Source organism: Barbus barbus, assembly GCF_936440315.1.
Source record: "Barbus barbus genome assembly, chromosome: 7".
NCBI lineage: Eukaryota > Metazoa > Chordata > Actinopteri > Cypriniformes > Cyprinidae > Barbus > Barbus barbus.
In genome coordinates, this window is record NC_136735.1 from 38655131 (window position 1) to 38679417 (window position 24287).

General features: G+C 35.4%; 2 protein-coding genes across 2 annotated transcripts in view; one reads left to right on the forward strand and one right to left on the reverse strand.

Annotated features, from left to right (window-relative positions):
- The window catches only part of LOC306872441 (transmembrane protein 255B-like), a 17850-nt gene extending 11887 nt beyond the window's left edge, over positions 1–5963 (forward strand). Inside the window, exons 4-9 of the mRNA XM_079420998.1 lie at positions 1–10; positions 98–175; positions 1433–1518; positions 1600–1759; positions 2445–2594; positions 4441–5963. The exon at positions 1–10 is cut by the window's left edge and continues 80 nt beyond it. Of these exons, the coding sequence (XP_079277124.1) occupies positions 1–10; positions 98–175; positions 1433–1518; positions 1600–1759; positions 2445–2594; positions 4441–4665 (709 nt within the window). The 3' untranslated portion in view covers positions 4666–5963. The remainder of the gene's footprint in view (positions 11–97; positions 176–1432; positions 1519–1599; positions 1760–2444; positions 2595–4440) is intronic.
- LOC306872440 (growth arrest-specific protein 6-like) overlaps positions 5583–24287 on the reverse strand; it is a 29343-nt gene continuing 10638 nt past the window's right edge. Inside the window, exons 6-15 of the mRNA XM_079420997.1 lie at positions 23350–23469; positions 20039–20164; positions 18930–19051; positions 16841–16959; positions 15799–15988; positions 13812–13976; positions 11119–11287; positions 9918–10060; positions 9311–9518; positions 5583–6926 (exon numbers count right to left, since the gene is read on the reverse strand). Of these exons, the coding sequence (XP_079277123.1) occupies positions 6775–6926; positions 9311–9518; positions 9918–10060; positions 11119–11287; positions 13812–13976; positions 15799–15988; positions 16841–16959; positions 18930–19051; positions 20039–20164; positions 23350–23469 (1514 nt within the window). The 3' untranslated portion in view covers positions 5583–6774. The remainder of the gene's footprint in view (positions 6927–9310; positions 9519–9917; positions 10061–11118; positions 11288–13811; positions 13977–15798; positions 15989–16840; positions 16960–18929; positions 19052–20038; positions 20165–23349; positions 23470–24287) is intronic.

The window sequence follows — 24287 nt, forward strand, 5'->3', positions numbered from 1 at the left end:
AGAGTTCATCGTGAGTATCTGCTCACATGCTGCTTATCAAACATCATTCCTGAGATAATGAGTACAGTACTGTGTGTGTGTCTGTGTGTGTGTGTAGGACAGGAGGCCACTGATGGAGGGCCGTTGTGTGTTTTACTCCAGCTCTTCTTACAGCTATGAAGATTACTACACTGAGGTGAGTTCATCTGATATCCACACACTGATGATTATGGCTTTGGTTATCAGTCACTGATAAACCGGTTGGACTCAGTGTATGATCATGTGCTCTGCTTCCCTCTGCTGCTCAGATATGAACATGACTTCTGATCAATCATTAGTCTGATCATCAGATCGACAGACACTTATGCACACTCTTAAAAATAAAGGTTGTTTGTTGGCATTGATGGTTTGCTGTGCTGCTGGCCGAAAATGACCAGCCTTTTAAAAATTGCTTGTAAATCTCTCCAATTACCAAATCATCTTGGATTCAGTCTTTTTATCAACTTGTTTTCTGTCAATTAGCACAGGTTTTGTGTGTTTTTGTTTTTGTTTTTTGAAGCTGTTTGATCATAGGATTTATTGATTTGAGATTATGCATCTCAGTTTTTGAGTGAAAAAACCACCATTGGCAGATAATTTGGGCAATATACAATTTTAATACAAATTGTAATAAGCATTATTTGTGGATAATTTTGGCAATAATCATTTTTGAGTAACATTAATGCATATAATTTTGGCAATATTCAGTTTTTGAGTAAAAAAAACATTAGATAGATAGATACTTTATTAATCCCAGAGGGAAATTCATTCATTTATGGATAATTCTGGCAATATTTAGTTTTTGTGTGAAAAACAATATTTGCTGACAATTTTGGCAATCTTCAGGTTTTTTGGTAAAAAAAAAAAACCGAGCATGATTTGTGGATAATTTTGCCAATATTCAGTTTTTTAGAGAAAAACAATATTTGCAGATCATTTTGGCAATATTTTGTGGTTTGGATGGAATTGTGGATCACTTTGGCAATAATCTCAGTTTTTGGGTTTTAAGAAAAATCATTATTTGTGGATAATTTCAGAAATGTTCATTCAAAAACTGTGCGATCAATCAGTCCAAATCTCACAATTTTGTTAAGCTGTGATACCCTGTGTGGGCAAAGTCAGTAGGTTTTAGTCCAATGCAATAACATTAACTAGCCTTTTTTGGACAAAGAAAATCCTGTCTGGGTCAAAATGACTGAAACACAACATGAGGGTTAAGAACGGTTCACTGAAAGAATGGTTCTTCTACAGCATCACTGCGAAAACCCTCTTTTGGAAGCTGTATTTTTAAGAGTGAAAGCAGCTGACACATGAGGAATGTCATCATCAGTTTGTCATAAAAGCCACAATGTAGTTCATAATGTCAAGTTTAAAGTATAAAGTAGATGAATTGTTGTTGATGTGCTGTGTTCAGGTTAACTGTCATTCCTACGGTAATCAGTGTACACTCAAGGTGAAGAGCAACACCTGCTACTGCTGTGACTTATTCCACTGTGACAGGTGAAGCACACGCATCAATCACGGAGCATTTCCAGCACAGCTGTGTGTTACTGAACGTTTTACTGCATGTGTGTGTGTTAGCGTGGACTATCGTGTGCAGTACTATCAGTTCACGGGTGTGAGCAGCTGCTGGGATGTGGTGAATCTGTACCGTCTGCTGTGGGCCTGTGTGGCGCTCAATGTGCTCGGCGTCTTTCTGGGCATCATCACCGCTGCCATACTGGGAGCCTTCAAAGACCTGGTGAGTCTGGATTCATCAGAAACACATCAAGACACAAATGAAACTAGAGTGTTTGCTCAGTGTTTTAGGTTCACCGTCATGACAGATACAGCGCCTGAAGATGCTGAAGCCACCAGACTCACTGTTTTGTATTTCACAGGTTTTGTTTTTCTTTTTGGAGCTGATTGATCATAGTTCTCTCAATATTGCCCAAATTATTTGCCAATAATGCTTTTTTCACTCAAAAACTCTGGTGCATTAGCTGACATTTTTTGAGTAAAAAGCTAAATTTGTGGATAATTTTGGCAGTATTCAGTTTACTGAGTAAAAAGGGTATTATTATTGAGTCATTTTTGCAGTATTCAGTTTTTGAGTAAAAAATATTTGCAAGTAATTTTGGCAATTTTCAGTTTTTGGGTAAAAAAAAAAGCAAAACATTGTGGATAATTTTGGCAATATTCTGTTTCTGAGTGAAAAATTAATTATTTTTGCATTGTTTTGATGGCTTACTTCACTAATTAAATTAACAGTACAAAATAAATAAATAAATTAGAAGCAGACAAAGCTATTTAGATGTATAATTTCAATTATCAGCTTTAACATAACAATAATTCTAATTATCCGTATCATAGCTTCTACATTCATGTGTCTTAATGAGTCTGTAGTTGATGTGTGTGTGTGTGTGTGTGTGTGTGCGCGCACTCAGGCTCCTGCGGCTCGCAGTCACACGACACCCAGTCCAGCTCCGGCCCCTCACATCCTGTACAACCCCACCCAACACCTGATCACCTACACCGGCTTCTGCCCCTCCGGACAAACTCTACCCGCCTACCCAAACTACCCACTGCCCATGCAGGTGAGGACCACTAACCAGCTAACCTCAGTCAGCAGGATGGTACTCGTGATAGTCAGATGATCAGGACACCAACAGGACTGAGTCTTACTGTAGAAAATGTTTTTCTGTTATGATGTTTAAATGTCAGTTGTGTTGTATTACAAGATTTAAATGTAGGTGGTTTTTTGTTCCATTAAGAGATTTAAATATCGGTTAGTGTTGATCTATTAAATGATTTAAATATTGGTCGGTTTTGTTTTAGTAAGACATTTAAACATTGGTCGGTTTTGTTCTAGTAACAGATTTCAATATCAACTGGATTTGTTCTGTTAAAAGATTAAAATATCGGGTCAGTTTTGTTCTAGAAACAGATTTAAATATCGGTTGGTTTTGTTCTAGAAACAGATTTAAATATCGGGCAGTTTTGTTCTAGAAACAGATTTAAATATCGGTTGGTTTAGTTCTAGAAACAGATTTAAATATCGGGCAGTTTTGTTCTAGAAACAGATTTAAATATCGGTCAGTTTTGTTCTAGAAACAGATTTAAATATCGGTTGGTTTTGTTCTAGAAACAGATTTAAATAGCGGTTGGTTTTGTTCTAGAAACAGATTTAAATATCGGGCAGTTTTGTTCTAGAAACAGATTTAAATATCGGTTGGTTTAGTTCTAGAAACAGATTTAAATATCGGTTGGTTTTGTTCCAGAAACAGATTTAAATATCGGTTGGTTTTGTTCTAGAAACAGATTTAAATATCGGGCAGTTTTGTTCTAGAAACAGATTTAAATATCGGTTGGTTTTGTTCTAGAAACAGATTTAAATATCGGGCAGTTTTGTTCTAGAAACAGATTTAAATATCGGTTGGTTTTGTTCCAGAAACAGATTTAAATATCGGTTGGTTTTGTTCTAGAAACAGATTTAAATATCGGGCAGTTTTGTTCTAGAAACAGATTTAAATATCGGTCAGTTTTGTTCCAGAAACAGATTTAAATATCGGTTGGTTTTGTTCTAGAAACAGATTTAAATATCGGGCAGTTTTGTTCTAGAAACAGATTTAAATATCGGTTGGTTTTGTTCTAGAAACAGATTTAAATATCGGGCAGTTTTGTTCTAGAAACAGATTTAAATATCGGTTGGTTTTGTTCTAGAAACAGATTTAAATATCGGTTGGTTTTGTTCTAGAAACAGATTTAAATATCGGGCAGTTTTGTTCTAGAAACAGATTTAAATATCGGTTGGTTTTGTTCTAGAAACAGATTTAAATATCGGGCAGTTTTGTTCTAGAAACAGATTTAAATATCGGTTGGTTTTGTTCTAGAAACAGATTTAAATATCGGTTGGTTTTGTTCTAGAAACAGATTTAAATATCGGGCAGTTTTGTTCTAGAAACAGATTTAAATATCGGTTGGTTTAGTTCTAGAAACAGATTTAAATATCGGTTGGTTTTGTTCTAGAAACAGATTTAAATATTGTTCAGTTTTGTTTTATGAAAAGGTTTAAATATCGGTTGGTTTTGTTCCATTAATTACTTAAATAACGGTCAGTTTTGTTCTATTAACAGAATTGAATATCAGTCAGTTTGGTTCTGTTAAAACATTTAAATGTTTGCTTTGTTCTATTAAGAGATATAAATGTTCGGTGGGTTTTGTAAACATGGCTTTAAATTCAATTAGTAACATCTATGATTTCAGGCAGAATTACCATATCATGATGTCTGTGGTTGAAAATAACTTTTGTGGTGGTAAAGATTTTGATCATATCGTCCAGCTCTAGGGAGTTTAAACAAGCAGCTGCTAAAAAGTCTACATATATGGTTTAAGCTCATCATTTCTGATGTTCAGTTTTTATTCTTCATCCTCGTTCTCCAGCATCTGAACGGTTATCCAGCTCCGTCTGCAGGTCAGTCCGTCCCCGAGGTCTCGACCTCCCCGTCTGACGAGACTCAAGCAGCGTCTCAGAGCGGGACGAATCCAGGCGTACTGACTCAATCCACATCTCAGGACAGCAGTGGCTACATGCTGACTCCAAACGCTCCCTCGCTCTATGCTCACTCATTAGGGCCCTTCGAGAAGCCTCCACCTTACGCCTGCTGAAAAACCTGAGCCAGGAACACTGACCTCTGACAGGCGTCTGACCCCTGTGACCTCCGCCGCTGCTGCTAATGACCTAGAGTCTATATAATCGTCACTTATTCGTGTAGCAAATGTGATCGATGTTGGTGTCTGGTAGTTTCCAAAACCTCTGAAATTTGGCTTTTAATGTCCTCTTCCTTTGGTGGGGTCTTCATAGTTTGATTCATTGAATCATATAAGGCTGAAACACTCAATGCAAAACTCAAGAACGCGTCCCATCCTCATCTTCAGCACACAGATCACTGTAGCTGCTTTAGTCTTCTGCAGTCAGATCAACTGAAGCATGAGTCTGAGGAGAATCCTGCTGAGAACGTTAAAGTGTTGACATTATTCAGATTCCTGCATAACACATGTGGTTTAATAACAAGACATGTGACTCTATCAGCCCTTCAGTCCTGGTGTAAAACCGATCCAGCGGCTGGATTCACTAAACATTAAGAAAAAAAATCTTCCTAATTGCCACTTTCTTCTTTAATAACAAAACAAAATGTTTAAGTAAAGAATATTTTTGTTGCATCACTGTGGAAACCACCTTTTGGCACATTTATTTTTCAAGAGTGAAAGTTCTCTTTAGAATTCATACTTTTTTTTTATTCTAAAATGAAAAAAATAGAATTCATATTCTTCATAAATGTTCTTAAAATCATTGTGATAACCATCAGCTTGTCATAAATGATTAGTAAATATATTGGGTATTTTCAAAAATGAAACAAGCTGCATAACCCTAACTATATATTCATAACTACTGACAGATTTAGTCTAGCAAGTAAACTCTCCTGTTATAATTAACATAGCTCTTACATTTATATTAAAAAACAAACAAAACAAAAAAAATGAAATGCTTGCTGCTTAAAGAGTTAATAGACAATTGCATGGTTAAGATTTATCAGTAAATTTAATTTGTTGTATTAAACAAGGCAACAATATAGCATATCATCTTATTCTCAAGAAAAATATGTTCTTAACCCTTTCATGCTCATGCACAGACTAGCTTTTGAACATTTTCATAAGTAACCAGCTTGAATTAAAAGCTTTTCACAAAATAGAAATGCTTCTATTTTAAACTGCAAAACTCTAAATGATAAAGGTTAGTCTTTAAATATAATATAAAGATAGTCTGCGCTTAACATTGTTTAAAATATGCAAATGTGGCATAACCTACTTAAATATGTGTTCATTTCCAGCACATTAATCTGAACATTGAATAAAGCTAAATTCAAGTCTTGTTTGATTTTATTGCCATATTAAAGGTTTTTCCAGAAAGGATTTTGTATTTATCTTTTTATCACACCATTAATCAGAAAATACTGTCAACAGACAGAAACCAAACATTTCCAGCATGTTTTTAGGAGGAAAATGTATGAAATATGAACAAACCTTTAGAATAAAGAGAGGAAAAAAAAGTTTGCTATAAGAGAAAAAACTTGGCGATAAAGTGCAATAAAATAAACACTTAAAATGTGTTTTGGATGTTTTAGACTCATGAGTCTGAAAGAAGAGACATGATATGGGAGCAACAGACAAGTGCATGAAAAACACTCGTTTTGCTGAATGTTTTTGTGAATAATTGTTTTGTGTCTCAACACTAGCAGTGTAGAGTAACACAGGTTAGTTTCTGAGCCGCTGAACACCTGTGGACTTAAGGACAGAATTCATCATCATCCACCTTTATTAGTTTATCAAGCGTTTCAGTCTCACACACAGAGCAAACATGAACAAAATACAAAACTTCAACAATAAAAACAAGAACTCAAATGAGGGACTACAAAAACTCTTCCCACTCTTCCAAACTACTGAATGATGATGAAGTTGAGCACCTACATCGAGGCCTGAAGGCCTTTAATGGTAGTTGGGTGTTTTAGTCATCCTCCTCTAAAGCATTTTACAGTGGCATATGTACAGTTACAGTATTTTACAGCACGCTCTCAGTAGCTTGTGTTTGATTGGTCTAATGCGAGTAATACATTGATACGCGGCTCTGTGCTATATGTGCGTGAGTGTGGCGAGGGATCCGGCTTTACTAAGGCCTTTGTGGATTAAAGCTCCTCTGTGCTGGAGCTTCAGCTGCTGTTATTGCTGCGTGTCCACCAGAGGACAGGAGTGAGAGCGGATGTCATTGTGTTTGTGTTGGGCCTCGTCCACGTCCAGCAGCTGACCGTTGACCCGCACATCCATGCAGCCCGTGTAGAAGGCCGACACCGGAGCAGACACCACAGAAACATCTGCACAAACAAACAACATCAGAACCCTCTGGAGACACACATCTCATGATCATTTGCCTCAAAGTCTGTTGTGTTTTTCAGAAAATAAGCCACGTCTGACTACAAGTCACACCAGGGGGCTGTTCCATAAACCAAGATTAGAGTATAAGCCAGGCTTATTTCAGTAATTCTGACTTATTTTCACTTGATTTGGTTTCTGAAAGCAAGATTACCATAGTTCAAGCTCAGTCACCGTGGTAACTTATGCTGGCAAACTAACCTGGTCTGGAGCAGGCTAACTGTCCGGCTCAGCTGAGCTCCTCTAACTCTGACCAATAGGAACACATCCATATTACCACTGACTCTCTCACATACAGTCTGTTTCATTTATTATCGGTCCAAAAATAAAAGTATACAGAAAATACACCTTAAATAATCAAATAAATAAAAAATAGGCTACAACCAACTGTATTTAATGTATTGTGCCCAAAATGTAGGCGAATGACATTTTAACATAGTTAAATCAGAAGTTTCTAGCCATGCAGCCTTTCTCTCTGAATATATGACAGCTGTACCTTTTATGGTTATTAGAACATTAAAACATTACAATCTAAAATGGCTCTTTAAAGCATTAAAGCATAAAAACACAATCAAAAGTTAAAATCACTGAATTAAAAATGTAAATTTATATAGAAATCAGAGTACATTTTAACTGATAACTGATTTAACTGATACATTTTAACTGATGTTCTAATTTGCACATACTTGACCTGTACATACATAGTTGTCTATATAATATATAGTTTTTTTTGGTGCTTTGTACATTGGTTATTGGCTATTTCTTGTTATTTTGTTTTTATTATCTGTGTCCTGTCCTGTTACTGTCTTTCTGTTGCACTGTGGAGCTTCTGTCACTACAACACATTCCTTGTGTGTGTAAACATACCTGACCAATAAAGCTCATTCTCATTCTGATAAGAGGAACACACATTTAACTCATTTGAGCTCGTGATTAACAGTTGCTGCTATCATAAAAATACACTTAAATGTAGGATTAAAATTCTATGTGTCACATTTAATGTCCAACAACAAATATTTTAGCAGAATGTATATTTTATTCAGAATTCTTGCGCTAGTATTCTATTCTGCTCCGTCTGTGTAGCGCGCATGCGCGCCGCAGCGCTCGTTCTCTCGCATAAGCCCCGCCCACTCCTGACAGCTAAATGGATATATTTGCATGGCTTTCTGACATTTACAGATGTAACAAATATACCTGTGACGTATCAGTTATGCACTGAGGAAAACACAATGTTTCAAATGCGTTAAACAGCACAAATATTCGCTGTTTGCTATGGTGGATCGATTTGATCCATGATCGACATTAAGGGCTGCTTCAGAATAAGCGTGTACGTCACATTATCCTGACTCACTGAACCTGGATAGCATTAGTCAGATTGCGTCAACTTGAATTGTGCTTTATGGAACCGCTTTAGTCCCGATTGATTTGTTAGGTTATTTCAAGTCAGGTTTTGGACTTTAATCCCCGCTTTTCTTAGCGTCTTTTATGGAACAGCCCCCTGATCAGAATAGCATTGTTCATAGAAAAGTTGAAAAAGTCACATTTTATTACTACATTCAGAAACAAATACATTTATGAATAACTATTATGAGCATTAGTGTATTTTAGTTCAAAACGAATCCTTTAAATTTCACAGTCATCAGTATAGTAAACTAAAATACATGCACTGCAGAAAATACTTGCTTCCTTAGTATTTATGTCTTGTTTTCTAGCATAATCATCTAAAAATTCTTGAATCATGATGCATTTACTTGACAAGTAGAACAAACTTTGTCTTGTTTTCTGAAAATATTAAAACAAACAAAAATATCTGCCAATGGGGTAAGAAAAATACATCTTAATTCAAAGACTAAACTAGATTATTTTTCTTACCCCATTGGCAGATATGTTTGCTTGTTTTAAGCAAAAACTAACAAAATTTGGCTAATATTTTTCAGGAAAACAAGACATAATATCTAAAGTATTTTTACTCGTCAAGTAACTGCATCTTAATTCCAGAATTTGTTGATATTTATACAAGAAAACAAGACATAAATACTAAGGAAGAAAATCATTTTTTGCATTGTGACTGAAATCAACTAAAATAAAATTTATTTTGATTTTTATATAACTTCCATTACTATAACACAACGATTCCAACTGAGGGTGATAAAACACTGCCATCACAGAGAGAAAGAAAAACAACACATTTTTGCATTTAAAAGCACAAGATAATGTGAGACTGACATAAGACTAGTCTCGCTTCAGTCTCACATTGAAGTGAAATGGATGTGAGACTGAAGCGAGACGAATATGAGACGAATATAAGACTGATGTGAGACCTCACCTGGAATCCCTCCTATAAAGATGCTGTAAGAGGACGTCAGATCCAGAGCATCTACGTTCTCCATCATCTCCTCCTGCGCCAGCTGCCCATCCACCTCCAGCAGAGAGCTGTTCCCGAACACCGTCACGTTCACAGTGTGTGTTTGAGCGTCACACAGGTTCACCGGGACACTGGCCACCACCACGTCACCGAACGACACCAGCACATGCTGCGGGTCACAGATCAACACCACATACAGCGCTGACAAAATTAGCCATCAGGACACGAGTATCTCCAGCAGATAAAAACGGGTTTGAAGTCAGTTATTTGTATCTTTTGCTGTAGTGTGTCAGTAGGAAACATTCATTTAGCCATTAATTGTAATAATCCAGTGAGATTTTTGAGATCATCATCAGTCTGTCTGGAACGACATGAAGAAACAGAACAAACTGAGACTAAATCCAGAAGAACTGTGTCTCTGCTTCAAGAAACCTCCTTGTTTGCCACACATCAGCATCTCATTCTCTCACTCTCACTCTCACACACACACACACACACACACACACACAGACACACACAGAGACACACACACACTCACAGAGACACACTCACAGAGACACACACACACCTTGGTCCAGATGAGTGTCCCTGGATGATAGTCTGACAGAGAGACGGAGAACGGGACTCTGTCCTGACGAACCAGAGCAAAGAGGACACCTACGGAGGAGGCGGGACGCAGGGTCACATGAACACGGAGCGTCTGATTGTCCCCTACAGGAAACAGGTTATTACAGTTAACCAAGCTAAACCATTGTAACTTCACATAAAAGAAATGTTCAATTAAATAAAATATAACAAATATTTTAGTTCAATCTAGTTAGCCAAAGCAACATTTCTCATTTTCATTTAGTTTAACTTGATTTAAGATAATTAAAACTGAACTAAAACAGCAAAATTAACAAAACTTTAACTGAAATTAAAATGACAATGAAAAAATAAAAATAAAAAAATTAATAAAATGGTCATATTCACCCCCAATAAAGCCACATACCAGTGTTGTTATGGTTAACAAAAATTAAACTATTAAAAATTGTTTTTGCTGATTGAAATAAAGCTGAAATAAAATAAAATATTAGATGACAAACTTAAACTTATAAAACTAAAAGGATAATTAGAAATGCTGCCTTGAAAAGGAACTGAAATATATTTAAGTTGAAGTACTAAAATTAATTAAATTAAAACGAAATTGAAGTTAAATAATACTTTAAAAAACTAATAAAAATCACTAAAATTAAAACAAAATAAAATGAAAACTGAAAATATAAAAATAAAAAGCCAATGCAAAATATGAATAAATACTGTATCAGTATATAAATGTGACCCTGGAGCACAAAACCAGTCACAAAAGGTACATTTTTCGAAATTGAGATTTCTACATCATCTGAAGCTGAATAAATAATCTTTCCATTGATGTATGGTTTGTTATGATAGGACAATATTTGTCTGAGATACAACTATTAGAAAATCTGGAATCTGAGGGAGCAAAAAAATCTAAATATTGAGAAAATCTCCTTTAAAGTTGTTCAAATGAAGTTCTTAGCAATGCATATTACTAATCAAAAATGAAGTTTTGATATATTTACAGTAGGAAATTTACTAAATATCTTCATGGAACATGATCTTAATATCCTGATGATTTTTGTCATAAAAGAGAAATGTATAATTTTGATCCATACAATGTATTGTTGTCTATTGCTACAGATATACCTGTGTTACTCATGACTGCTTTTGTGCTGCAGGGACTCATGTAATAATGTATGGTGACACACCGTGGCTGTGGTTGAAGTAGGCGAATCCGTGCCCGGGGTAGAAGGCGCTGTGGTCCTCGACGGCGTAACACTGCATGCGCTCGTTGTGCTGGATGGTGTCCTGAATGGACGTGTCCTCACCGGTTAACCAGCGCCAGTCCTTCATACAGCCGTCCAGTCGAGGGTTAACCTGCGTCATGAACACACGGAGAGAGACAGAGCATGTTCAGATGAGCGCTGTGTACAATCTTTATTAATTAAAGGATTACTTCACTTCCAGAATAAACATTTCCTGATAATTTACTCACCCCATGTCATCCAAGACAGTGTTGCCAAATCATTTTCAGGGGAAGTTGCTAAAGGAAGGTTTATTTGTTGCTAAAAGTTGCTAAATGACGTTGTGATGTCATTGCACGATGATGTCATTACGTAATAATCAATATTAAAATATAAATATTCCTAAATACATTGAATTATTGAAAACTTTGAACGATTACAATGTAAGTTTTTTTTTATTAGCTAGTAAACGAGTAAAACAATATTTTTAAGCAGTGTATTAGTAGCTGTCTGTAAAAATAGAACACAATCTACTGTTAATATGAAGGATTTTCACCTGCATTTTTAATGATGCGTTGTATTCTGTGTGTTCAGGTTACAGCGGATAATGTCCTGGGAAATTACTAGCATCTTTTCCATCTTTCTTACAGTGTTCTGACTGATCAACAATCACAGGAACAAGCTACTAACAGTGTTCATAAATAAACATTCAATTATTATTATGATTCAATTAAACAATTGCAAATATCAGCTAACTTAATTCAGGTGATGTGTGTACTGCTAGGCATCTTTGGTTTGCTCTTTTTTGTCATTTAAATGGTAAATGTGTGCCTTTTTATTGTTTGAGTCACTTATCAAAAGTTGTTAAATAAATGTAAAAATATTCAAATTCGTTGCTAGGTGCTTTTGGAAGAAAGAGTTGCTAGGGTAGTCTGAAAATTTAGCAACAAAATTGCTAAGTTGGCAACACTGATTGAAGATGTTCATGTTTTTATTCTTCATTCAAAAAGAAATGAAGGTTTTTGAGGAAAACATTCCAGGCATTTAGCACTAAAACTAGCTCCTAAATCTGTGACATGTTACGAGCAGTGAAGAGACCTAAGTCACTAACTATCACTAAGTCACTAACTATCACTAACTAAGTCACTAACTATCACTAAGTCACTAACTATCATTAACTAAGTCACTATCACTAAGTCACTAACTATCACTAACTAAGTCACTAACTAAGTCACTAACTATCACTAACTAAGTCACTAACTATCATTAACTAAGTCACTAACTATCACTAACTATCATTAACTATCATTAACTAAGTCACTAACTATCACTAAGTCACTAACTATCACTAACTAAGTCACTAACTATCACTAACTAAGTCACTAACTATCATTAACTATCATTAACTAAGTCATTAACTAAGTCACTAACTATCACTAAGTCACTAACTATCATTAACTATCATTAACTAAGTCACTAACTATCACTAAGTCACTAACTATCACTAACTATCACTAAGTCACTAACTATCACTAACTATCATTAACTAAGTCATTAACTAAGTCACTAACTATCACTAACTAAGTCACTAACTATCACTAACTATCACTAAGTCACTAACTATCACTAACTATCATTAACTAAGTCATTAACTAAGTCACTAACTATCACTAACTAAGTCACTAACTATCACTAACTAAGTCACTAACTATCATTAACTAAGTCACTAACTATCACTAACTATCATTAACTAAGTCACTAACTATCACTAAGTCACTAACTATCACTAACTAAGTCACTAACTATCATTAACTATCATTAACTAAGTCATTAACTAAGTCACTAACTATCACTAAGTCACTAACTATCATTAACTATCATTAACTAAGTCACTAACTATCACTAACTAAGTCACTAACTATCACTAAGTCACTAACTATCACTAACTATCATTAACTAAGTCATTAACTAAGTCACTATCACTAAGTCACTAACTATCATTAACTATCATTAACTAAGTCACTAACTATCACTAACTAAGTCACTAACTATCCTAAAATAACGGTTTCCAGCAATCTGCCTCAGAACACAAACATTTGAGATTGTTTAGATTTGTTTTCATGATCCAGCTGGGCGAGAAGTAACAGCTCGTTTGTGTCCAGTTTGGTTTTCTTCTACATTTGCATGTCTTACTATCAGCCGTGATTGTTCTACTGTTAATTAAAAGGCTGATTATATGCATATTCACTAATTTAGAGAAGCATACATGTAAGAGACTGACAATTAGCTGAATATATACTTGTTTAATTAGTGACACTTAGCCAGCATTTTAAAATCTATTATTTATTATTATTTTTAAACCTTCATTTGTATATAGCAACATAATAATCGCGCTCTACAATCTCTCTATGAATAAATCTCTGACAGAGACTATCAGCCAATCACTGTGTGCATAGTTAATAAGCATGCTGACATCACCCATAGCAACGAGGTAAACCCCGCCCCCTTATTTACTCTGCGCTTCTCTCTATTCCTTAATAAAAGTTTGTCTCAGCAGCTTTGTGAATAGGTTTAAAGAGAAAACTCTTCCTAAAATCTTTTACTGCTATTTAGGAGAACACTCAGTGGTGAGATGATCAAGTGTTTAGGAAGCTCACCCTGCTAACCAGCCCGTCGTCTCTGAAGGGAACGCCGCCCACCGTCAGGTTGAGCTCATGCATGCCTTTATTCAGCGTGAACAGATCTCCGTTGACTGCGATCTTCATCACCGCCTCCCTGTCAATCTTGATGATGAGGCTCCGCCCCTGTTCCTCCACCGAGATCTGAGCGGACCAATCAGGAGACAGAAGGGCTCGTTTATTTCTATAGCGCTTTATACAATACAAATTGATTCAAAGCAGCTTTACAGAAACAAACAGGAAATAACATTTGCTAAATCCTAATTTAATTTCAGCTGTAAAGCAGCTCCACAGAAGACAACAAATAAGAGTCATTATTCAGATCAATTCAGTTTCCTCAGATTTGATGTACATCAAAATAAAAACAACAGCTTTCATGAAGTAAAGGTAAGATTTTCTAAAACACCTTTTTAAGTGAAGGAACCTAAATGTCTAGTAAGCACATGATGAGTTGTATTTTTAGACTTTCAGCAGATCTGCATTACTTTTTAAATCACTTAAATTAAAACATTTCATGCAACATTTAATGCAACTTTATGATTTTAAGACTTTCTGCTCCAATTTAAGACCATTTTAAGGCCTTCATTTGCAGAAGGGAAAATTAAAGTATTTCAAACATGCACACTTAAGAAGTAATACAAATCTTTTAAGGGTCAATAATCAAGTTTACATCCAGTTTTTGTGCTTTTTGTTATCGACAAAGAGAATATGCGTTTAAAAAACAGCCTGTTTCCATCCAACTGGCCTTTTACCCATAAAATGGTGTGCGTGATGAAAAAAGTTTGTTATTTATTTGTACTTTGTTATAGACTATTAAATAGATATGCTACTTGATAATCCAGCAATAATCATAAACAGCTGCAGTTATTTTTCAGATTAACGTTTATAGGAAACAGGAATGTTCACTTCGGTTATTTTATTTCTCCTAGCCAACGGTCGTTAAGCCAAATTAACCGCTAAAGTTAAATGAAAAAAGATTGTGTCCACACATGAGAAATTGAATCAATAATTGGCATTTCCATCAGCTATATCATAAATATTTTAAAGCATTAATAATTTTTTCACAAAACAAATCCTCGAATGGAAACCTGGCTACTGACCTGATGCTTTTTTATGCCTGGATTATAAATTATTATTAAAAAACAAAAACGAAATGCAATTCACACAGACAATGTCTAGAACGCATGGTATTTCTGAACAAAAATCATTTTTAATTAATTTGGGTATTTTTTGTGGGATATGAATTCATAAGGTGGTGTTAATGTTCTGAGAAAGAGTCAACTGATTTTTCTTTTGAATAATTGAAAGATTTCAGAGAAAAATCAGAAAATGATAGTTTCAAGAGTTTTGCAGTGAAATACACAAACAGACAATTATTCAGCCTTTTTCTAAATAAATAGGACAAAAACAGTTGTGGAAAAAACGTGAGAGGATTGTGAAATGTTGCAAGCCGAACTCGAACCTGCATCTCCCATGTGCTCACTGTGTCATACAGGAATGATGTTTTTATATTAATTTGTGTATTTGCTCTTATTTTTTTACTGACTGTTCGCTTGTCTTTAATCATGTTTGAACTTTCTTAGTTGGGCTAGTAGTTTTTGCTGTAGTATTGAAGAGTACTTTAAGTAATAAACGGAAAGCAAACTTACATTGATATAAAATAAGTGGCATTATTTTTGGTTTGTTTATTTGTTAGATTTGTGGCATTATGTTTTTATGTAACACTGCAGGTCATTTTCAGAAGTTGTAATGATGCTTTCTGTTCCAAGAAAGAATGTTTAAAGAATGTTCTATTTTTTCAAATAGAATTTAAATTAATTTTACACACTTAAAGCAATATCATCTCATATTGAATATCGCATTATTTAACAAAGGCATTGCATTTTTCTTCATTATCACACAGCCCTAGTGTCATACGTGAACGGCTGTGTCTGTTACTAGTGTGACCCCTGCAGTGACCTCTGACCTTATGCCACTGGCCGTCGTTGACCTGCGGTCCACTGCTGGTCACTCGACTCACAGCTCCATACTTCAGCTGCAGCTCCAGCTTCCCATGATGCATCACCAGAACAATCCAGGAGCTGTTCAAGTGGCCACCAGCAAAGAAGATCACGCCCTCAGGGTCGTAGGTCCTGAGGTCAAACTCTGCCTTGAATCTGAGAGGAAACAGGAAGTCAGCATCAAACGAGACGCCACACTAACTCTAATGTATTTATTAGAGTTAGCTTTTGGCTCAACAGATCGATCTGAGATGGATTGTTTTATTTATCAGTCTTTTTCCTTTCTGAGATGTTGGTCTCATTTTTATTATGCCAGTGGGGTATAATTTTACTTGCTTTATGCAAAATTCACTTATTTATTTTGAACTTTTAATTTAGTGCAATATTTTAGTGTAATTTTCAGTAACAACTGCATCTGGATTTATATTGTATTCCTAAATTCACTGTTATCCCAGCGGTCACTATTGTGACCATCATCATGTTTACTCACTCTATGACCACACTCAACAAAACTCAATATATGTGAGAATTCATATATTAATACTAGACACATTAAAGATCACGTGTGCCAAAAATCCTTGTATTAACATACTTTACTAGTCTTTTGTTTTGGAGCTTTGATGCAGTCATCATCTTCTCAAGATTCTGCTCTGGTCATGTGACAATCTGCTCATATTTAACTGATATTTTTCCATATTTGCAGGAAGTGCACTAAAACATCAGTCAGTGAGGTTTTTAGAGCTTTATAAATGAAAAGCATTTTTACGGTCACTATTGTGGGATTAAATGGGTTTTAATACTACTGTTTTAGTATTAAGGTGCGTTTATAGTATTGTTTGTTTAATTGGTGTGAAAGTGTATCGATGGGAACTGATATGAGACAATATACGCTGTGAGATGCAAGACCAATTCTGGAAGGAATTCCAAAATCAAGTGCAACTGAAATGTTTGATCTGTGCTCTATAAATGAAATAAAAGAAAGCAACACGAGGTTCCAGGCGTGCTGACCCGGTCTGAACCCTGCGGCGGAAGCGCAGTCGCACCACAGGAATCCCGCTGAACATGCGTCCGAGATACAGCGAGTGAGAGTTCCTCCTCATGTCCAGCGACTGCTGCAGCTCGATGGCCTTCAGACACAGAGAGGAAGATGAGCAAAGCATTCTCACTAAATCACACGAGAGTGAATGAGCTCAACAACAAGTGAAAACAAGACTTATTTTGATATTTTCAATTAGATTTTATTTATATTTTCATTCCGTATTTTCTTCTATTTCTGTATTGTTTTCATTTTGATTTTAAGGTTTAGTCATTTTATGTGCTTTTATCATTTTATTAGTTTTCAACGCCAGTTATTAGTAAGTTAATGCGGGGTTATTAGTGAACTAAAACTTTAACTAAAATTAAAACTATATAAAAAGAGTTTCGTTACTTAAAATCAAAGATAACGGAAATAAAATAAAATATAAAATTTTTTATTTTATATCCTTTATTTTACCAGGAAAAAAAAGCACATTGAGATTAAGAATCTCTTTTACAAGAGCGTCCTGGCCAAGACTGACAGACACAGCACGTTTGAATTTAACAAACATCCAACAATACATACACATATACACACACAAGCAAATCCAATCAAATTTCAAATCACTACATAGCTAGCTAAAACATCTACAACCCGATGTTTCCTTCTCTAAATCATTTAAAAGTACTTTAAAAGTGTCCAACGAAAAATGTTTTATTTCAGCTAGTTTCCAACATTACATTTAACATCTTAATAAAATTTAACTTGATGTACTAAAATAACTAAAACTGAATTAAAAAATTAATGAAAATTAATATATATATTGTTTATGTGTGTGTGTGTGTGTGTGTGTGTGTGTGTGTGTGTGTATGTATATATAAATAAACAAAAACTACTAAAAATGACAAAAACACACAACAAAATTACTAAAATTAAATTAATAAAAACAATAGCAGTATGCCAATCATACTAAAATAACACTGGTCTGAAGTTGATCCAGTCAGTGTTTCACAATCATAACTGAACAGAATTATTATTATAGTTAATAATAATGTTATTAGTGATGACAGTTAAATTTCACTGAAGCTAGTTGCTTTCTGAGAAAAGCGTGTCGAAGGCAGAAACAGTTTAAAGGAACAGAAATCAAACACTGACACTAAAAATATCAAACAAATCTAAAAGACAGAAATGAAAGTAAAACTACTTCGTCACCAGCTGAACGTGAAAGACGAAACTAAAACTGAACCAATCCTGAACATGAACTGGCAAAATAAAGTTAACCCATCAAAACTGTAATAATGTCTGGCTGTTTATAGTTTAAGAGTGTATGCATTTAAAATGACGTTATGAAATAAATATGAAAAAAATAGATTTTCTTCCTTAGTATTCATGTCTTGTTTTCTAGTATAAATATCTAAATTCTGGAATTAAGATGCAGTTACTTGACAAGTAAAATGACTAAAGATATTATGTCTTGTTTTCTGAAAATATTATTCAAATTTTGGTAGTTTTGCTTAAAACAAGTAAAAATATGCCAATGGGGTAAGACAATGGACAATTATATATCACTTATAAATGATTAAATACAAATTCAATAGCAGTTATTAAGAAGGATGTGGTTTGGAATTGGTCAAATGTGTTTGGAAAAAAAAAATCATCAGAATATCAACGTGCCTAATAATTATGCACACGGTGTACAATGAGCACTCCTGTTCACTTGACTCGTTTGAGGCTACATTTATTTTTATTTTTGATACATTTGTATTTTTTAAATGCAAAAATGTATTTAGTGTATGTGTGTGTGTGCATGCGTGTGCTTGTGTGTGAGAGAGCGTGTGTAGAGTGAGTGAGTGTGTGTGTGTGTGTGTGTGTGTGCATGCGTGTGCTTGTGTGTGAGAGAGAGTGTGTAGAGTGAGTGAGTGTGTGTGTGTGTGTGTGTGTGTGTGTGCATGCGTGTGCTTGTGTGTGAGAGAGAGTGTGTAGAGTGAGTGTGTGTGTGTGTGTGTGCATGCGTGTGTGTGAGAGAGTGTGTAGTGTGAGTGAGTGTGTGTGTGTGTGTGTGTGTGTGTGTGAGATCACCTCACAGCTCCTGAAGTCTTGTCCCAGTCTCTTCCCCTGCCGTCCGTCACAGTAGCAGCGGAAACTTCCCGGTGTGTTCACACACTCCTCCTCACACACGTGCGTCTCACACTCGTCCACGTCTGACCGGAACAACAGGAGCGACTCATGAGCTCAAACACACCAACATCCTCAAACACACTCAATACTTCTATTCATCAACACCAGATGAACACGTTTAGCTCTCATTCGTTTAAAAACACAGCATTCATAAACCTAATCTGAGCGTTTCCTTCTTCACCTGCTCTGTGTCTTTAAGAAGAGACCTGGAGTGAAAGACGCACACGTTATAGAATCTTTACTCTTGTTTTGGATGTAATAGTACATGCTGACACACATGAGATTAGAAGGAGAAAGCGGTGAACATGAATCTTTGTGTTTCCTGTGGAAATATGAATGTAACACTGATGATGGGAATCCTGAAAGATGTTTAATGGACAAACCACAAATGACCTGGAGGAACTTTCCTTGGTCGACTGTGTAAGAACTGAAGTGGATCTATTATGTAAGCAGTTTCCTCTGACTAGGTGAAAAGCCACAAAAAAAGACATGTTCCCAAAAGAACACCATATAATGAGATGGAAACATTATGATGAAATAATCAGCTCACATTCAGAGCAGGGCTATTCTCCTTAACTGAAACTAAAAGCAGAAGAAAACTAAAATTGTTACTGAAAATAAAATAAACCTTAACTGAAAAAACAAACAAAAAAAAAAAAAACATTTTTATCATTTCAGCTATTTACCAAAGCAACTTTTCTAATTTAAATTTAGATTTGCATGATGTCCTACAATAACTAAAATAAAATAAATGAAATCCGTGAAGCCGTGTTTTGCAGTGAATATATAACAGCTAAGGGGGTTTCGTGTTGTGCCTAACAATGCCCCTGTTATAAATTCACTGTAAACAACGGCTTTAGCTGTCCATCTCATGTGAGAATGAACACGTGGTGTTATTTTGGTGAAATGAGCACTAGTTTTTGAGAATGTGTGTCCAGCACAGACTGATCAGTTCTAGATCTCTCTATAGGAGCATCACCTCACTGTACGCTGGGATCCTGTGAACTCACCTACACAGCTCTTGGTGATGTTGTCGTAGTCGAACCCATCCTCACACAAGCAGTCGTAGCTCCCGTCCAGGTTTGAGCAGCGTGCAGATCCACACACATCTGGAGTCTCCACACACTCGTTCACATCTGTGGAGAAACCAGGAAACATCTGCATGAGTCTGGATCTCACTGCTTCATAATCCAGACGCACAGCTGATAAACATGATTTATATAATAATCTGTTTTCATTCTGGAGGAGAAAGTGACTAAAACAAGAACATCATATATTATATTTAGCATATTATAATTCAATATTATATTGCAGCGTGTGGCAGAGAGATACAGACCAGTGTTGGGTGAACTAGTTACTGAGTAATTAGTTACTGTAATTTAATCACTTTTCCCTTGAAAAAGTAAAGTAAGGGATTTCTCTCTAATTTAATTAGTTACTTCTTATGTAATTGAACTTAATACTGTGTATAGACTGTAGAACATTTATACACAATACAATATAATAGTGCATTTAACATCTACATTTAAAGTCTAACCTTAAAATGCATGCTTTTTATATTCCTTTCTCACTTTAAATACTTTGAGTTAATAAGAATATTGGTAACACTTTAGTGTCCAGTTCTCAATATTAACTAGTTGGTTATTAGCATGAATATTACTGGGATATTGGCTGTTTATTACTTATTAAAGCACATATTAATGTCTTATTCTGCAAGACCTTATTCTAAATCCTTAATCCTGCCCAATTCTTAAACTTAACAACTACTTTACTTTAAGTATTAATAAGCATTAATTAGGAGTATTTTGAGGCAGAAGTCATAGTTAATAATTAGTTAATAGTGAGAATTGGACTCTAATGTAAAGTGTGAGCAGAATAATTGATGAAGTTACTTGAAAGAATTTAAAAAAGCGTTTCATGTCTATCCTCCTCGTATCATTAACTTGTCGAGGTTGATATAGGATTTAGAAAGTAATTAGTAACAAGTAATTAAATACTTTTTGAAGGGAGTACTTTTTACAGTAATCTAATTACACCGTTGAAGATGCAATTAGTAATTAGAATTTAATAACTTTTTTATTATATTAGAGTTTTAAAAAAAAACATACATACATACATACATACATACATACATACATACATATATATATATATATATATATATATATATATATATATATATATATATATATATATACACACACACATATACATATATTCCTGATTTTTATTTTTTTTGCATGTTTGTCACACTTTAATGTTTCAGATCAAACAAATTTAAATATTAATCGAAGATAACACAAGTAAACACAACATGCAGTTTTTAAATAAAGGGGTTTTTTTATGAAGGGAAAACAAAATCCAAACCCACATGGCCCTGTGTGAAAGTGCTTGGCCCCTAAACCTAATAACTGGTTGGGCCACCCTTAGCAGCAACAACTGCAATCAAGCGTTTGTGATAACTTGCACTGAGTCTGTTACAGCGCTGTGGAGGAATGGCCCACTCATCTTGGCAGAATTGTTGTAATTCAGCCACATTGGAGGGTTTTCGAGCATGAACCGCCTTTTTAAGGTCATGCCACAGCATCTCAATAGGATTCAGGTCAGGACTTTGACTAGGACACTCCAAAGTCTTCATTTTGTTTTTCTTCATCCATTCAGAGGTGGATTTGCTGGTGTGTTTTGGATCATTGTCCTGCTGCAGAACCCAAGTTCTCTTCAGCTTGAGGTCACGAACAGATGGCCGGATATTGTCCTTCAGGATTTTTTGGTAGACAGCTGAATTCATGGTTCATTTATCACAGCAAGTCTTCCAGGACCTGAAGCAGCAAAACAGCCCCAGACCATCACACTACCACCACTATATTTTACTGTTGGTATGATGTTCTTTTTCTGAAATGCTGTGTTACTTTTACGCCAGATGTAATGGGACACACACCTTCCAAAAAGTTCAACTTTTGTCTCGTCAGTCCACAGAGTATTTTCCCAAAAGTCTTGGGGATCATCAAGATGTTTTCTGGCAAAACTGAGACGAGCCTTTGTTCTTTTTGCTCAGCAGCGGTTTTCGTCTTGGAACTCTAATTTTTGCCCCGTCTCTTTCTTATGGTGGAGTCATGAACACTGACCTTAACTGAGGCAAGTGAGGCCTGCAGTTCTTTAGATGTTGTTGTGGGGTCTTTTGTGACCTCTTGGATGAGTCGTCGCTGCGCTCTTGGGGTAATTTTGGTCGGCCGGCCACTCCTGGGAAGGTTCACCACTGTTCCATGTTTTCTCCATGTGTGGATAATGGCTCTCACTGTGGTTCTCTGGAGTCCCAAAGCTTTAGAAATGGCTTTATAACCTTTTCCAGACTGATCGATCTCAATTACTTTCTTTCTCATTTGTTCCTGAATTTCTTTGGATCTCAACATGATGTGTAGCTTCTGAGGATCTTTTGGTCTACTTCACTTTGTCAGGCAGGTCCTATTTAAGTTATTTCTTGATTGTGAACAGGTGTGGCAGTGATCAGGCCTGGGTGTGGCTAGAGAAACTGAACTCAGGTGTGATAAACACAGTTATGTTTTAACAGGTCGGGGGCAAACTTTTTCACACAGGGCCATGTGGGTTTGGATTTTGTATTCCCTTCATAAAAAAAACCTTCATTTAAAAACTGCATGTTGTGTTTACTTGTGTTAACTTTGATTAATATTTAAATTTGTTTGATCTGAAACATTAAAGTGTGACAAACATGCAAAAAAAAAAAAAAAAATCAGGAAGGGGGCCAACACTTTTTCACACCACTGTATGTGTATGTATATATATATATATATATATATATATATATATATATATATATATATATATATATATATATATATATATATATATATATATATATATATATATATATATATATATATATATATATATATATATATATATATAAAATTATATTATTGTTTTTATTAAATATTAAAATAATAAAAATATATGATAAAATATATTGTGTATAAAACTAATAAATATTATCATATGTAAATATAGAACAGAACAGTACAGCACCATAATGAGCAGTGAAAAATGTAATAATCTTGTAATGTAAGAGATACCGTATAAATTAGGTTTTATACATGAAAATATATAGTTATACATTTTAGAATGATCATATTTGGAGTGCAACACTAAGCTAAATTGAAGTAAAATCCAAATGAAACTTTTTAACCACAAACTAAAATAAATACTTCTTTAAGACTTTAAATCAGAGCTGAGATGCAAATGTCAGAAGTGTGTACAGCAGTACTGTTTGGTTTAGTGTTGGTCAGATTTTCCAGCTCACACTCACCCAGACACGTGTGGTGACCCGAGAGCGTGTATCCATGACGACAGGAGCAGTGGTAACTGCCCATGGTGTTGTTACAGTGGTGCCCACATCCACCATTCCCTCTGCTGCACTCATCCACATCTGCAAATCACAAACACACACACACACACACACACACACACGCCATTAGCCAATCAGCAGCAGCTCGGGACTTGGGATTGGCTGGAGCGGCGCCGGTGGGTGGAGTCAGTGTTGGACGGCGGGCAGAAAGTCTCTCACACTTTCCGCTGAACGTGAATCATCAGACGTGAATGCAGCTCTGTACTGCGACTGACACTCTGCAGGTTTGATGAGTCACAGCTCAATAAGGCTACACTCACACATCCATTTGCTACACAGTTGCTAAGGTGTTCTGAATGGTTGTTAACATGTTTCTAGGGTGTTCTGACTGATTTCCAAGGTAGTAATTGCCAATTTTGCTGCTATGCGATTGGTAAGGAGTTCTAACTTGTTACCAAGCAGTTGCTAGGGTGTTTTGGTGATGATCCTGACAACCATATAGCAACAGGCGTTGTTACCAGGTTGCTAAGGTGTATTATTTGGTTAACACACTGCTATGCAGTTGCTAGGGTGTTCTGAATGATTGCCAGGGTGTTGCTATGTGGTTGCTAAAGTTATCTAATTTGTTGCTATGTAGTTCCCAAGGTGTTCTGGGTGATTATCCTAACAATGGGTGTTGTCATGTGTTCTGAATGTTTTTTTTTGTTTTCCTCCATCTCAGGGATGTTCATTTTTTTCAGTAATTCATCAAAATATTTAAAAAGGTTTGCTTTTTAAATATTTGAAAATGAATCACTACTGCACAGACTCAGACTCCAAATGAATCACTACTGCGCAGACTCGCGCTCCAAATGAATGAATCACTACTGCACAGACTCGCGCTCCAAATGAATGAATCA